General features: G+C 40.5%; 1 protein-coding gene across 1 annotated transcript in view; it reads left to right on the top strand.

The window, feature by feature from the left end:
- The window catches only part of LOC146891851 (uncharacterized), a 102,104-nt gene that overhangs the window by 25,647 nt on the left and 60,720 nt on the right, over positions 1-15,737 (top strand). Inside the window, 3 exon segments of the mRNA XM_085676507.2 lie at positions 2,007-2,155; positions 2,596-2,760; positions 9,322-9,515. Of these exon segments, the coding sequence (XP_085532633.2) occupies positions 2,007-2,155; positions 2,596-2,760; positions 9,322-9,515 (508 nt within the window).

The following is a 15,737-nucleotide window of genomic DNA, read 5'->3' on the forward strand; positions in this document are numbered from 1 at the left end:
TGGAAGCCTGTCCTCCTCCCAGATCTGGAAATCTTGCCCAATGGGGACCTGACAGAGATTGTTGAGAAGGTGAGTTATGGCATGGGTACAGTATGTAACTGTCAGTTGCTGTTGTGTAACAAATAGGTTTGCACTTTGTCAGCTTTGTCAGAGCCTTTCACATAAAATTCTGTCCTCCTGCAAGTGAACTGTCAGGGACCTGCTGTCTCTGGCCTGTGATTCTGCTCCTTTTGTCAAGCTCTGTGGTTTTGGTAAGGGTCTATACCATCTGGCTCTTGGTGCTGTGGTCTGAGTTGAGGTGTCAGTGACCACCCAAGTGGGAGCCTCTCAAATGGTGATTCAGAGTCCAAGAGAATAAAAAAAGTGTGCTGTTCTTTTGCCACATACTGTGCCACCACAGCACAAGACACTAGTAGTGACTCCCTTGTCAGTCATACAGTGCACCTCGGAGGTGTGTCTGTGAGTGATAATGCAGAAAGCTCTGGACTAGCTGACACCCACTTCTTCACTCTGCTGCCATGCTAACATTTTTAACTTAAGTCATCTGCACATTTTTAAGTCATCTGATGGCTGACGAAAGGGAGACTCAGAAAGGCTAGGGAACTTGCCTGTGACTGAGTCACATAGCAGAGACAGAGCTTCTTAAGTCTCTTGTCACCTGTTCCACTGTCACTTTTGAAGAGGGCCTTAGGTGTGTCTCCCAGTTCCTGTGCAGGTGGTTGTCTTGTGTATGTGCTAGGATTGCAGTCACTCATAGTGACAGGGACCTCTTGGGAGAGCTGAATTTGTGTGCTCCCAGTCTCCAGCCAAGGATCCATCCACCAACTTGTTTATTTGATGCATGATGTCTTTTACTTGCTGTAAATCTGGAGATTCTTTGGGTCGATGGGCCCTTGAGTTGATATAGGTTGGAGGTGTTAACTAAGCTGAAGGGTCTAAGTATTGTGTGGCATCTAAGGCAGAATTGCCAAGGTATCCAGGAAAGGCTGGGTGGGTAGGCAGCCTGCTCATCAGCCTTCTTCCATTTTATAAATGGAACGCCTGAGTGTTCTGTCTTGGATAGCTCAGTGTGGTGTGTGAGTTCATAGGGGTCCATGAGAGACACATGAGAATGAACTCAGTGTGGTGCACGGGTTCATGGGGGTCAGAGACACATGAGAAGGAACTTAGCCTCTGTGGCTGCAGCGGGCTCAGTCTCTGTGAACTGAAGCCTTAACCTTTGCCTCTTGGCATCTTTATCTTTTCTATATATTTATACTTTAGCTAGTAGATTTCCATATCTTAAAAAAACTGAATGAAGTTTCCAAAAATACAATGCTAGGTACAAGTACCTGATTCATGAGGTACCACGGTTTTCTGGGTCCCTTCTAAACCAAGTTTTGCCTTGACTTTGTATCCATTGGAAACTCTCAGTCAAGATTCACATAGGACAACAAAAGGTGTCTGTAACATTTAGGATGGATTAGAGCTGTGTGCCTACTCCAGAGCTAGACCAGATTATGGATCAATGGGAGTTCCTTGCTAACCCTCTGGTGCCAGGCCGGCAGTAATTTCTGCCACAGTTCCCTTCCAGCTCTAGTGATAAAGTATGGAAGGCGTGAAGAATTGACTAATCTTGGGTACTACATCTGTCTTCAGGTCAGTAAGCTGTGTCTAGAGGGCACTGGAAGGGACCTTTGTAGCTGGACCCATCATCCCAACATGCAGGAATCTAAGGCAGGAGAATCATGAGTTTGAGGCCAGCTTAGCAAGACCTCATCTGAAAATAAAATACAAAAAATGGCTAGCAGTGTGGCTTAGTGGTAAAGCCCTTGTTTAGTGTGTGCAAAGGCCCTGAGCTTCATCCCTAGCACAGCCTCAGCACAGGAAGAGAGTGTGTCTGGGCAGGCCCAGGGCTAGCCTCTACACAGGAAGGGAGAGTCCATCTTTACAGGTTTGGGCAGTTTATTCAGTAGGTGTCACATGGCCATGGTGCCGGTCACCTGTTGTGGGCTGCTGCTGCTCAGTGCTGAACGCTGCCTCCACGCTACTGGCTGCGTCTCAGCACTCTGGCTACAGCCAGCTTCTCTGTGTGGCTGCAATAGGAATAGCAGCTCAGAGTGAAGCTCACCACAGACTGTGGCTGCGAACAGCAACAGCAGTGATGTCAGTTGCAGTACAATAATATAATAGGTGTACAGAAAATAGTATCTTTGCCACACCCACTGTGTCTTCTACAGATGCTTCTGTAGGCTGGTGGGTCTGGAGCTGTCATGAGCTGCCACCACCTCCTCTTTCTTGTGGCACTGGAGACCAGACCCAGACCATTGTGCAGCCGGACACTTGGTCTGAGCTGCATCCTCAGCGCTCTTTTTATGTTTCACTTGAGATGTTGCTTAGGTTGGTCTTGAACTTGCCATCCTCCTGTCTCAGCATCTGAGTAGCTGGGCTGATGCCAGCAGACCCAACTGTCTGCTTCCCTTTTCTGAGCACTTGTTGGGGGTCAGGCACCCCACTCACACCTCTTATCTCTCCACTCTTGTTTTGTATGGTTCTGGGGTCCTTCAGGATTGTTCAGGGATCCCAAGATGCCCACCCTCCTCACTGTCTTCCTAGGGTGTGAACCTGTCAGGGGGCCAGAAGCAGCATGTGAACCTGACCCGAGCTGTGTACTGTAACTCTGACATCGACATCTTCAACGACCTCTCGGTTGTGGATGTTCCTGTTGGGAAGCACATCTTCGAGAAGGTGGTTCGTCCCTTGGGCCTACTGAAGAACAAGGTACTCTCCCAGGGCCAGGACTTCAGTTAATTGGCAGTGCGGCTCTGGACAAGTCCTCGATTCTTGGGCTTGCTTTCATGCTTTGTGTGTGTGTGTGTGTGAGAGAGAGAGAGCTCACGTTTGGGTAAGATATATGTGTTTTAGTTAGGATTTCTTTTTTTTCTTTTTCTTTTCTTCAAAGTTTATTAAAATATAAAAGTTTCCATTTTCGCCCCTCCTCCCAACACCCTCCCACTCCTCCCAACACCCTCCCACTCCTCCCACTCCCTCTCCTCTTCCCTCTCCATCCCTAAGAGCAGTCAGGGTTTCCTGCCCTGTGGGTAGTTCAAGTTCCTCCCCGCTCCCTCCAGGACCAGGAAGGTGAGTATCTAGTCACACTGGATCCCCAAAAATCCAGAATATGCAGAGGAAACAAGTCCCAGAGTCATTGTCAATGGCTTTTTAGAAAGACTTCGGGCCAGCCACATTCAGAGAATCCAGCCTCCTCCAGAGAATCTGTTTGGATCAAGCGCTCCTTCAGTCCCAGTCAACTGGCCTTGGTGAACTCTCATTAGATCAGTCGCCTTGTATCAGTGGGTGATCGCTCCCCTTGCGGTTCTGATTTGCTTTTTCATGTTCTTCCTCCTTCTGCTCCTCATTTGGACCTTGGGGGGCTCAGTCCGGTGCTCCAATGTGGGTCTCCGTCTGTATCGCCATCCATCGCCAGATGAAGGATCTATGGTGATAAGCAAAATATTCATCAGTATGGTTATGGGCCAAGGCCGGTTCAGGCACCCTCTCCTCGGTCCAGAGAACCATCTGGGGATCTCTCCTTGGACCTGGGATCCCATATATAATCAAGTCTCCTGTAAACCCTAAAATGACTCCCTTAGTTGAAATATATTCTTCCCTGATCCCATATTCATCCTTCCTCCCTCCCCTCCATCCCAGTCCACCGAGCTTTCCCCATTCCTCCCCTACTCCCTTCTCTCTAACCCTCTCCCCTTCCAACAACCCTCCCACCCCACCCCATGCACCCGAGGTTACCTGGGACTCTTGTCTCTTTCCTACCTCCTGGCGGATAGCTAAATAATCTTCATCAGGTTCATCTTCTTATTTAGCTTCTCTAGGATCACGAATAATAGGCTCAAAGACCTTTAATTATGGTTAGAATCCACTTATGAGTGAATACATACCGTGTTCCTCTTCTTGGGTCTGGCTTACCTCACTCAGTAAAGCGGTTTCTATTTCCATCCATTTGCATGCAAAATTCAAGATGTCATTGTTTTTTACCGCTGAGTAAAACTCTAATGTGTATATGTTCCACACCTTTTTTAACCATTCTTCTATTGAGGGGCACCTAGGCTGTTTCCAGGTTCTGGCTATTACAAATAGTGCTGCTATGAACATAGTTGAACAAATGCTTTTGTAGTATGTTCGGGAATCTCTAGGGTATATTCCCAAGAGAGGAATTGCTGGGTCCTGAGGGAGGTTGACTCCCAGTTTCCTGAGAAACCGCCACACTGATTTCCACAGTGGCTGCACAAGTTTGCATTCCCACCAACAATGGATGAGTGTTCCCCTCATTCCACATCCTCTCCAAAATAGGCTATCATTGGTGTTTTTGACTTTAGCTATTCTGACAGGTGTAAAATGGTATCTCAAAGTGGTTTTGATTTGCATTTCCCTGATCGCTAAGGAGGTTGAGCATGACCTTAAGTGTTTCCTGGCCATTAGAAGTTCATCTGTTGTGAATTCTCTGTTCAGATCAGTACCCCATTTTTTAATTGGGTTAATTAGAGTTTTAATGTCTAGTTTCTTGAGTTCTTTGTATATTGTGGAGATCAGACCTTTGTCTGATGAGGGGTTGGTGAAGATCTTCTCTCAGTCAGAAGGCAGTCTTTTTGTCTTACTGACAGTGTCCTTTGCTTTACAGAAGCTTCTCAGTTTCAGCAGGTCCCATTTATTCATTGTTTCTCTTATTGTCTGTGCTACTGGGGTCCTACTTAGGAAGTGGCCTCCTGTGCCTATATCTTGTAGACTACTTCCCACTTTCTCTTCTATCAGGTTCAAAGTGGAAAGATTGATGTTGATGTCTTTAATCCATTTGGACTTGAGTTTTGTGCATGGTGATAGATATGGATCTATTTTCATTCTTCTACAGGTTGACATCCAGTTATGCCAGCACCATTTGTTAAAGACGCTCTCCTTCTTCCATTGTATACCTTTAGCTCCCTTGTCAAAAATTAGGTGTTCATAAGTTTGAGGGTTAGTATCTGGGTCTTCTATTCGATTCCATAGGTCGACTTCTCTGTTGTTATGCCAATACCAAGCTGTTTTCAATACTGTAGCTCTGTAATAGAGTTTGAAGTCAGGGATAGTAATGCCTCCCGAAGTTCCTTTATTGTATAAGATTGTTTTGGCTATCCTGGGTATTTTGTTCTTCCATATAAACTTGATTATTGTTCTCTCAAGGTCTGTGAAGAAGTTTGATGGGATTTTGATGTGGATTGCATTGAATCTATAGATTGCTTTTGGTAGAATTGCCATTTTTTACTATGTTGATTCTCCCAATCCAAGAGCAGGGGAGGTCTTTCCATTTTCTGGTATCCTCCTCAATTTCTCTTTTCAAAGGCTTAAAGTTCTTGTCAAATAGGTCTTTCACTTCCTTGGTTAGAGTAACCCCAAGATATTTTATGCTATTTGTGGCTATCGTGAAAGGTGATGTTTCTCTGATTTCCCTCTCCGCTTCTTTATCCTTTGTGTATAGGAGTGCCACTGATTTTTTGGAGTTGATCTTGTATCCTGCCACATTACTAAAGGTGTTTATCAGCTGTAGGAGTTCTTTGGTAGAGCTTTTGGGGTCGCTTATGTACACTATCATATCGTCAGCAAATAACAAAAGTTTAACTTCATCCTTTCCAATTCGAATCCCCTTGATTTCCTTATGTTGTCTTATTGCTATTGCTAGAACTTCAAGCACTATATTGAAGAGGTATGGAGAGAGTGGACAGCCTTGTCGTGTTCCTGATTTTAGTGGAAAGGCTTTGAGTTTCTCTCCATTCAATTTGATGTTAGCTGTCGGCTTGCTGTATATTGCTTTTATTATATTTAGGTATGATCCTTGTATCTCCAGTCTCTCCAACACCTTTATCATAAATGGGTGTTGAATTTTGTCAAATGCTTTTTCAGCATCCAATGAAATGATCATATGGTTTTTTTCTTTCAGTTTATTTATATGATGGATTACATTGATAGATTTGTGTATGTTGAACCATCCCTGCATCTCTGGGATGAAGCCTACTTGATCATAATGGATAATTTTTCTAATGTGTTCTTGGATTCGGTTTGCCAGTATTTTATTGAGAATTTTCGCATTGATGTTCATGAGTGAGATTGGCCTGTAGTTCTCTTTCTTGGTTGTGTCTTTGTGTGGTTTTGGTATTAGGGTGACTGTAGCTTCATAAAAGGAGTTTGGCAGTGACTCTTCTGTTTCTATATTGTGGAATACATTAAGGAGTATAGGTATTAGCTCTTCCTGGAAGTTCTGGTAGAATTCTGCATTGAAACCATCTGGTCCTGGGCTTTTTTTGGTAGGGAGATTTTTGATAACAGCTTCTAATTCTTCACGACTAACAGGTCTATTTAGATTGTTCACCTGGTCTTGGTTCAACTTTGGTATATGTTACTTATCTAAAAAATGTCCATTTCTTTAACATTTTCCAACTTTGTGGCATATAAACTTTCGTAGTAAGATCTAATGATTCTCTGAATTTCCTCTGTGTCTGTGGTTATGTCCCCCTTTTCATTTCTGATCCTATTAATTTGCAAGTTCTCTCTCTGCCGTTTGATTAGTTTGGATAAGGGTTTGTCAATCTTGTTGATTTTCTCCAAGAACCAGCTTTTTACTTCATTGATTCTTTGGATTGTTTTCTGTGTTTCTATTTTGTTGATTTCAGCCCTCAGTTTGATTATTTCCAGTCTTCTAGACCTCCTGGGTGAATCAGCTTCTTTTTTTTCTAGAGCTTTCAAGTGTGCTGTTAAGTCTCCAATGTGTGCTTTCTCCATTTTCTTTAATTGGGCACTTAGTGCTATGAACTTTCCTCTTAGCACTGCTTTCATAGTGTCCCATAGGTTTGAGTATGTTGTGTCTTTGTTTTCATTAAATTCAAGGAAGAATTTAATTTCTTTCTTTATTTCTTCCTTGACCCAGGGGTGATTTAGTAGTTGACTGTTCAACTTCCATGAGTTTGTTGGCTTCCTGAGGGAAGCATTTTTGTTGAATTCTAATTTTAGTCCATGGTGATCTGACAAGACACAGGTGGTTACTAATATTTTTTTTGTATCTGTGGAAGTTTGCTTTGTTACCGAGTATGTGGTCAATTTTCGAGAAGGTTCCATGAGCTGCAGAGAAAAAGATATATTCTTTCCTGTTTGGGTTGAGTGTTCTATAGATGTCTGTTAAGTCCATTTGATTCAATAACTCCAATAAATCTCTTAATTCTCTGTTTGGTTTCTGTCTGATTGACCTGTCCATTGGTGAGAGAGGAGTGTTGAAGTTTCCTACTATTAGTGTGTGTGGTTTGATGACTGCCTTGAGTTCTAGAAGAGTTTCTTTTACATATGTGGGTGCCTTTATATTAGGAGCATAGATATTCAGGATTGAGACTTCCTCCTGATGAATTGTTCCAGTTATGAGTATGAAATGTCCATCTCCATTTCTTCTGATTGATTTTAGTTTGAAGTTGATTTTGTTAGATATTAGAATGGCCACACCCGCTTGTTTCTTAGGTCCATTTGCTTGGAAAACCTTTTCCCATCCCTTTACTCTGAGTAGGTGTCTGTCTTTGTGGTTGAGATGTGTTTCTTGTAAACAGCAGAATGTTGGATCCTCTTTTCGTATCCAATGAGTATAAAGTTTTATATCTAATTTATCTTTTATTATAACTGAGGAAAGCTATGACTATAATTATCTGTCTTCAACTCCATCAAAGACCCTAGAAATATATAATATTACCTAAGTAAACAGGAAGTGCATTGTAAGCAACTTCCAACGTTCTAGAATTAACAGAGACATCTTGCTTCCTGGACAGTCATCCATAATTTTTTGTAATGTTGGGGCTTCCATCTTCAACCTTTAGGCACATAATATCTGGTGAACTTTTCAGTGAATCACGAAATTTGAAGATCTGTTCTGCCTTGTACTAGTAAAGTTCATCAGTTGCTGTCTTCTGCTTCCTGCAGAATATCTGTTTGCTTCTTTTGTGAAGCAAGAACCCTGAAGGACTATCCCATCTTTTGGAAAGTTAAGCAATTACTTTTATGGGGCTCCTGCATGTCCAGTTCATACAGCATACCATCAAGCAGTTCAGGCAAGAGCAGTTTCTTGCCCAAATGGCTAGCCTTGCCACAATGAAGGCAAATTCTATAAAAAGTTTCTTCAATGCCTATCAAACTCCCTGAATTAATTGTTGCTACCAGAAGCAGACATGTCTCACTGTTGAGAAAAGTCTAAGTTCTTAAAACATTTTAAATGCCATATTCTCATTTGGTTTCATCTAGACTCCAGAGTATTCTTTGCTTTGTCTGCTTGTCAGTGGCAAGGTCTGTATGAAAGACACGGTGATGAGAGCTGTTTACAGTGTGAACTCTCAAGAGTGTTATTTCCATTGTTACAAAACCTACTGGGACTCAGTGGACCAGGATGGTAGGGTCAGTTCTATGTACAATAGAAAGTTATTATTTTCTCAACCATCTTCTTGCTGTTACATATTGCTCTGAAAATCACTTTTGTAGAATTTAAACACTGTATCATCATATCCCATGCTAATTAAAAAAATAAAGTTAAAATTGGTGTTGGAGATACAACTAATAGGGAGAGAGCAATTATATAGAATGCTCAAAAAGCTCTGTGTTTAGTCCCTAGGAACACTGAAGGAAAGAGGATTAATTATTCAGAAAATATTGGGTGAGTCTAGCATAAAATATTGTGGCCCAACATAGATACCTTAACCTAGAAGATGATTAAGGAGAGAGGTGACTGAGTGTGAAGATACAGTCAGCTTGGACAAAAGGTAGAAAGGTGTTGATTGATAATTAAGAATAAAATAAAAATGGAAGTGAATGGTATTATATCACTTTAGTGACACAACACACATTAGTGACATTTTACTATATGATATTTACATGCAAAACATGTTGTCTTGTTATAAAATCGAAAGAAAATCCATTCTATAGCAAGTGCCCTTTGCAACGACAGAGGATACGCATAAGATGGGAGACAAAAGATCTTTCTTTATTTTTTGCAAATGCATCACATATACATAAGGCCAAAATTAAATAAGCCCAAGTCTTTTCAGACCATGTAGTTTCAGATTTGAAGTTTGTTAAGTCTTCATTCCAGATATATTAATAAACAAATTGAGAAAGAATATAGCTGTAATTTACTATTGATCTGGTTAATAACTATTTTGATATAAAGCAACATCTTAATTTTCTTGGATTACTTAGAAAGGAACACCTGAAGTGCACACCCATCCATATCTCATTTGCAGTGCACACCTGTCTATATCTCACGTACAGTGCACACCTGTCCACTTCTCACCTGCAGTGCACACCCATTCATATCTCACCTGCAGTGCACACCAGTCCACATCTTACCTGCAGTGCACACCTGTCCACATCTCACCTGCAATGCAACCTGTTCACATCTCACCAGCAGCACACTTCTATACACATCTCACCTGCAGTGCACACCTACCCAGTTCTCACCTGTTGTACACACCCATCCAGTTCTCACCTGTTGTATACACCCATCCAGTCCTCACCTGATATACACACCCATCCACTTCTCACTGCAATGCCTTGTTCAGACTCTTAGCTGTTGGTGTTGACTCTTTTAAGATACTGTGTCACTGTGAAATATAAAATCTTTCTAACATTTGTGTGAAGATCCATTTGCTAAATATTCTGAGTTCTCATTCTAACTTTCTAATGGATCCTGCATAGAAACTTTCAGAAAGATAAAATTTATGTTTCACGATCTATGACTGACACCTGCTCTCCTTACAGTTTTTCTTATGTTGAAGACATGGGGGAAAGTTTAACCCTGGTTAAAACAGCAGCAACCCCATGTTCATATACAAATATACAAAGGGAGATGGTGCATGGTAGACCTTCCACATGCTTTGTTCCAATGATAGCAGTGACTGATCGTTTCCTAGTTCATATTCACAAGGCTAGGATTCCTGTTTCAATTGTCCTCCATGCCACTAGAGAAATCCAACCTTGTCTCTATCATGACAGTTTGCTGGCATTTCTTTGAGACTGATATTCTCTCACAAGTGGTTGGTGAATTTGTTCCTGATTCTAAGTATCCATTTCAGTACTCTCAGAAGCCACTAAAGTTTTCAACTTTTCACTCTGCTTTTTAAATAATTCATTTGTGAATAAATGTTGGATGGTTTTGTGCTAAACAAACATTGGTGTGTAATGCTGAGTCCTTAGAACTCACAACCTCAGCCAAAACTCACAGAGAATAATATTTTCCATTAGCTTTGTGCCTTCCTGACTACAGCTAAGAACTGCAGTTTCCAGAAGTTGTGCTTAGTAAATTCCAAGACAACAAGAACATTTTCCTCTCTTCCACTTTGGGTCACTACTGCAGAGGATCTGGCAGATTGAACTTTGAACCTTCTCTTAAGAACCTTATTCAGCAGTTGTAGAATATAAAATCAAGGCAGATATATCAATTGTATTTCTGTACAGTATCTAGTTTTTTATTGATTTTATTGTGCTATATATTTTTCTCTGCTCCACTTCCTACCTCTCCCCACCCCTTCAAATCTCACCCATGTTCCCAATTTATTCAGGAGATCTTGTCTTTTTCTACTTCCCATGTAGGTTAGATTCACGTATGTCTCTCTCAGGGTCCTCATTTTTTGTCTCGGTTCTCTGGGATTGTGAAGTGTAGGCTGGTTTTTTTTTTTTTATATTGAGTGAGGTAACCTAGACCCAGAAAGACAAATATCATACATACTCATTCATAAGTGACTTTTAGACACTACTTAATCTTAAAACATCATTCTAAATATCATCCCCAAAGAAAGAAAACATTAAGGGAGAATCTTAGGGCAGAAATGTCACAGCCTTCTTATATGGTCTGTGCTTGCTGAATTTTAAAAATTGTGGATACAGTCAAGAGATAAGGAAAAGAAATTTTTAACAATGCAGTAGAAAAGATTACAAAGAGAAAAAGCATGTTCTTGTTTTCTTTGTCTTTCTATGAATTCAAACAAATAAAATAAAAAGGAGGCCCTGACGCATTTTAGCTTTAGGGTATGATCGGAATGAAATGAAAGACTGGGGAGCAAGGCCTACAAAATGCTAAAGAATTGCAAGAATAGAAAGCAAGTGGTCTGAATAATGGGTCCACATCCATCAGGACCTCTCACAGGTTCCAGGCTCAGGGCCTGAGGAGAGGGAATCACTAGGCCTATTGAGCTCATGAGCACAGCAGGGCTGGGAAGGATCTGAACCATCACACAGTTCCCGTCAGTGTTTGGCCTTTGGAGGTCAGACAGGTAGATCAGTTTCAGAGCTGCAATTAGCAGCGGTTTGCAGGTGAGCTGTGCATGGCAGGCCAGGTTACTGCTTCTGGAGTCCGAGCCAGGCACAGACAGGCATTCTATTCAGTTGTGAGTACCTGCACTCGCAAGCGAGCATGCATGCATCCTCGTTGCTAGGAGACAAAGAGGAATTCTATTCAAATATCTACTATACACCATACACATTCTACTGTCTCACAAGAGCCTCCCATCTCTGCATCTCTGGGATGAAGCCCACTTGATCATGGAGGATGATGTTTTAAAATTTATTTATTAAAAAACTATCTTTTCTCATTTTATATATCAATCCCAGTTCCCATTTTCTTCCCTCCTCCCACTCTCTCCACTTTGCCTCTATCCTAGCCCACCCCATCCACTCCTCAGAGAATGTAGGGTTTCCTATGAGATGTCAACAAAGTCTAGCACATTGCTTTGAGGCAGGACCAAGGCTCTCCCCACTGAATCTATGCTGAGCAAGGTATCTCTCCAAAGAGAATGGGTTCCAAAAAGCCAGCACAAGCAGTAGGGACATATCCTGGTCTCACTTCCAGTGTCTCCACAGTCTGTCCCAGTCATACAATAGTCACCAAGGTTAAGAGGGCCTAGTTTAGTTCTATGCTGGTTCCCTGCTGTCAGGCTGGAGTTAGTGAGCCCCCATTAGTTCAAGTGATTTTTTTGATATATCCTTGGATTAGTTTTGCCATCATTTTGTTATTTTTGCATCAAAGGTAATAAAAGAGATTTGTCTATAATTCCCTTTCTAGAGTGCATGATGTGTGGTGTGTGTATTAGGGTAACTGTCACCTCATAAAAAGAATTTAACAATGCTCCTCCAGTTTCTATTGTACAGAATAATTTGAGGAGTATTGGTATTAGCTCTTCTTTGAAATTCTAGTTGAATTCTGCACCGAAACCATCTGGCCCAAGGCTATTTTTTTTGGAGGGGGGAATGGGACTCTTTTAATCACTGATTGTATTTCTGTAGGGGTAATAGAGCTATTTAAATTTTTATGTGGTTTTGATTTAATTTTAATTTTATTCATTTCTTTTAGATTTTCCAATTTTGTGGAGTACAGGCTTTTATGACCTAATGAGTCTCTGGATTTCCTCAGTGTCTGTTGTAATGTCCCTCTTTTCATTATTGATTTTGTTAGTTTGGATATTCTCTCTGCTTTTTGGTTAGTTTGTATAAGGATTTGTCTCTCTGGTTGATTTTCTTAAAGAACCAACTCTTTGCTTCTTTGATTCATTGTTTTGTTCTCTTGCTTACTATTTTATTGATTTCAGCCTGGAGTGTGATTATTTCCTGCAATTCTGCTCCTTTTAGGTGAGCTTGTTTCTTTTTGTTCTAGAGCTTTCAGGTGTGCTTTTAAGTTACTAGTGTGAGAATTTCTTCAAATTCTTTATGTAGGCACTTAGTTCTATGAACTTTCCTCTTAGCACTGTTTTCACAGTGTCTGATAAGTTTGAGTATTTTTGTGCATTCATTTTCATTGAATTCTAGGAAATCTTTAATTTCTTTCTTATTTCTTTCTTGACCCAGTGGTGGGTCAAGTTGAGTATTGCTCATTTCCGTGAGTTCGAAGACTTTCTGTAATTGTTGTTGTTGATTTCTAATATCAATCCATGGTGATCTGATAAGATAACAGGATGTTATTCCATTTTTTGTATCTGTTGAGATTTGCTTTGTGACCCAGTATGTGGTCGATTTTAGAGAAATTTTCATGAGTTGCTGAGAAGAAGGTATATTCTTTTGTGTTCGAGTGAAATATTCTGTAGATAACTGTTAAGCCCATTTGAGTGGTAATAACTGTTATTTCCATTAAGCTGTTGTCTGGCAGACCTGTCCACTGGTGAGAGTGGGGTGCTGAAGTCTGCTCCTATCAATGTTTATGGTCTGGTATGTGATTTAAACATTCATAATATTCTTTTACAAATGTGGGTGCACTTGTATTTGGGGCATAAATATTCAGAATGAAGACTTCATCTTGATAGATTTTCTTCCTGTGATGAATATGAAATGTCCTTCTCCATCTTTTTTTACTAATTTTACTTTGAAATTTGTTTTTGTTAGATATTAGGATAGCTACACCGACTTGCTTCGTTGGTCAATTTGATCAAATTATCTTTTCCTCAGGGGCTTGAAGAAAGTTCCTGTTTGCTAAAAAGGGGGACTATACCTAGCAGGAGAACTTGTGGCCCTCCTTTTAACATATGACTGGTACCTATTATCAAGGTCAATGCTTTCTCAACCCCAACTCATGTTGTGTCCATGGGGGTCATGCAAAGATGGGGGACAGACCACCAAAGTCTACTAAAAACAGAAGCAAACTTTATTCTTGGAAAAAAATAAAAAAACATCTCCATGGGGCAAAAAGCTTATCATCTAGCAGAGACAATAGCCAAAGTTGGACTTGTAAGGCTGTGGTCAAGGATGGTTTCTGAACTCCCCCCATGTTTTATTGAATTTTATTTTTCTCTGCTCCCCTCCCTGCCTCTCCCCTCCCCTTCAACCCTCTTGCAAGGTCCCCATGTTCTCAATTTACTCAGGAAATCTTGTCTTTTTCTACTTCCCATGTAGATTAGATTTATATATATATATATATATATATATATATATATATATATATATATATATATATACATATAAGATATCTATCTATCTTAGGGTCCTCTTTGTTGTCTAGGTTCTCTAAGATTTGTGGGCTGTTTTTCTTTATTTTTAAATCCACTTATGAGTGATTACATTTGATAATTGTCTTTCTGGGTCTGGGTTACCTCACTAAAATAATGTTTTCTAGTTCCATTCATTTTCCTTCAAAATTCAAGAAGTTGTTTTTTTTCTGCTGTGTAGTACTCCATTGTGTAAATGTCCCACATTTTCCTTATTTTCTCTTCGGTTGAGGGACATTTAGGTTGTTCCCAATTTCTGGCTATAACAAACAATGATGCTGTGTACATAGTTGAGCACATGTCCTTTGGACGTCAGTGTGGCAGTTTCTCAGAACATTAAGAAATACCCTTCCTCAAGACCCAGTAATACCACTTTTGGGTATATATCAAAGGATGCTCAATCGTGCCACAAGGACATATGCTCAACTATGTATACAGCATCACTCTTGGGTATTGGGTATTGCAATACCCAAGAAATGTCCAAACATACTACAAAAGCATTTTGTTTGTTTTTTACAATTTCTATTAACAGAGTTTTTCATTTAAACTAGTATTTGTATTTAGTTCATTGTTTTTCTCTGGTGCTCTCTGATGGTGTTTACCAAAGTCCCAGTTTTATGTAGCAAGGAAGGGTATGGGATAATTCACAACCTAAGAATCAGGTATACCCCATCATTTAAAGGTTAACTCAGTTCACATCAATTTCTGGTCATGAGTGGCCGGGGGAGGTTATCAAAAAGCTGACCTTCAGTTTGCAGAAGTCTCTTCAGCCATGTAGACAGAGCTATTGATTGTAAAGCAAAGTAACCCACCGTTAATCTGTAAGCCACTCAGAAAGCTGCTGACTGTTTGCTCTCATTCTCCTTGGCTTACAGTTTTGTGTTTTTTTATTTCTACATTCTTATTTCTGGAATCTACATTTCTATATTCATATTCTTGGAATCTTTACTCACATGCCTCCTTTCTCCCATTTAATCCTGTGTGCAACTATAGAATTTAAAAGGTGTATTATTTTTCAATTAGCACACTGACAGCTATTCAAACTCTCCCTCAGTTTGTCTGTCTCCCTCCACCTTCGACTCCGACACTGACTCCACACATCCTCTTTAGAACCTGAACTCCCACTGAAGTAGCTCTTCAGTATACAATATCATGAGTTGTAAGTGACATTTTCAGGTCAGAGATGCTGAAATATTAATAAAGTCACATTAGCTTGCAGCCCTACTTACAGGGAGGATGAATTGGGGAATTACAAAATTCAAGGTTAGCCTGGGCAATATAATTCAAAAAAATATTAGCTGATTTGAATGAAAATTTGCATGTGTGCAGTAGGTAGAATTCTACTCTCCCTCTTCATTGAAATGCTACCTTGATAGCAGTAGGAAGAGTAATCATCATCATTATCCATGACCCACTGAGCTGCCAGGGGCTAGGAATACTTGTACATGCTTTGTGCAGATTGAAGCCTCACAGTAGTGTCACTGTGTAAGACAGCTGTTGTTTCATCCTCCACACAGGAATTAGAAAATCGAGTTATGGAGCTCATAAAAAGTCCAAGAATTAGCTATTAGAGTAGGATTTGAATCCAAATGGAGTTTAACCTACTGACTGTTGTCTTTTTGCTCAGACAGGCTGCTCTGATCAAGCATGTAGCTCCTGATAGAGCACTTGCTTGAATGGAGAAACCATGTACTATATCCCTAGTTCTGCAAATGAACA

Source organism: Myodes glareolus, chromosome 13 (genome assembly GCF_982192425.1).
Source record: "Myodes glareolus chromosome 13, mMyoGla1.1, whole genome shotgun sequence".
NCBI lineage: Eukaryota > Metazoa > Chordata > Mammalia > Rodentia > Cricetidae > Myodes > Myodes glareolus.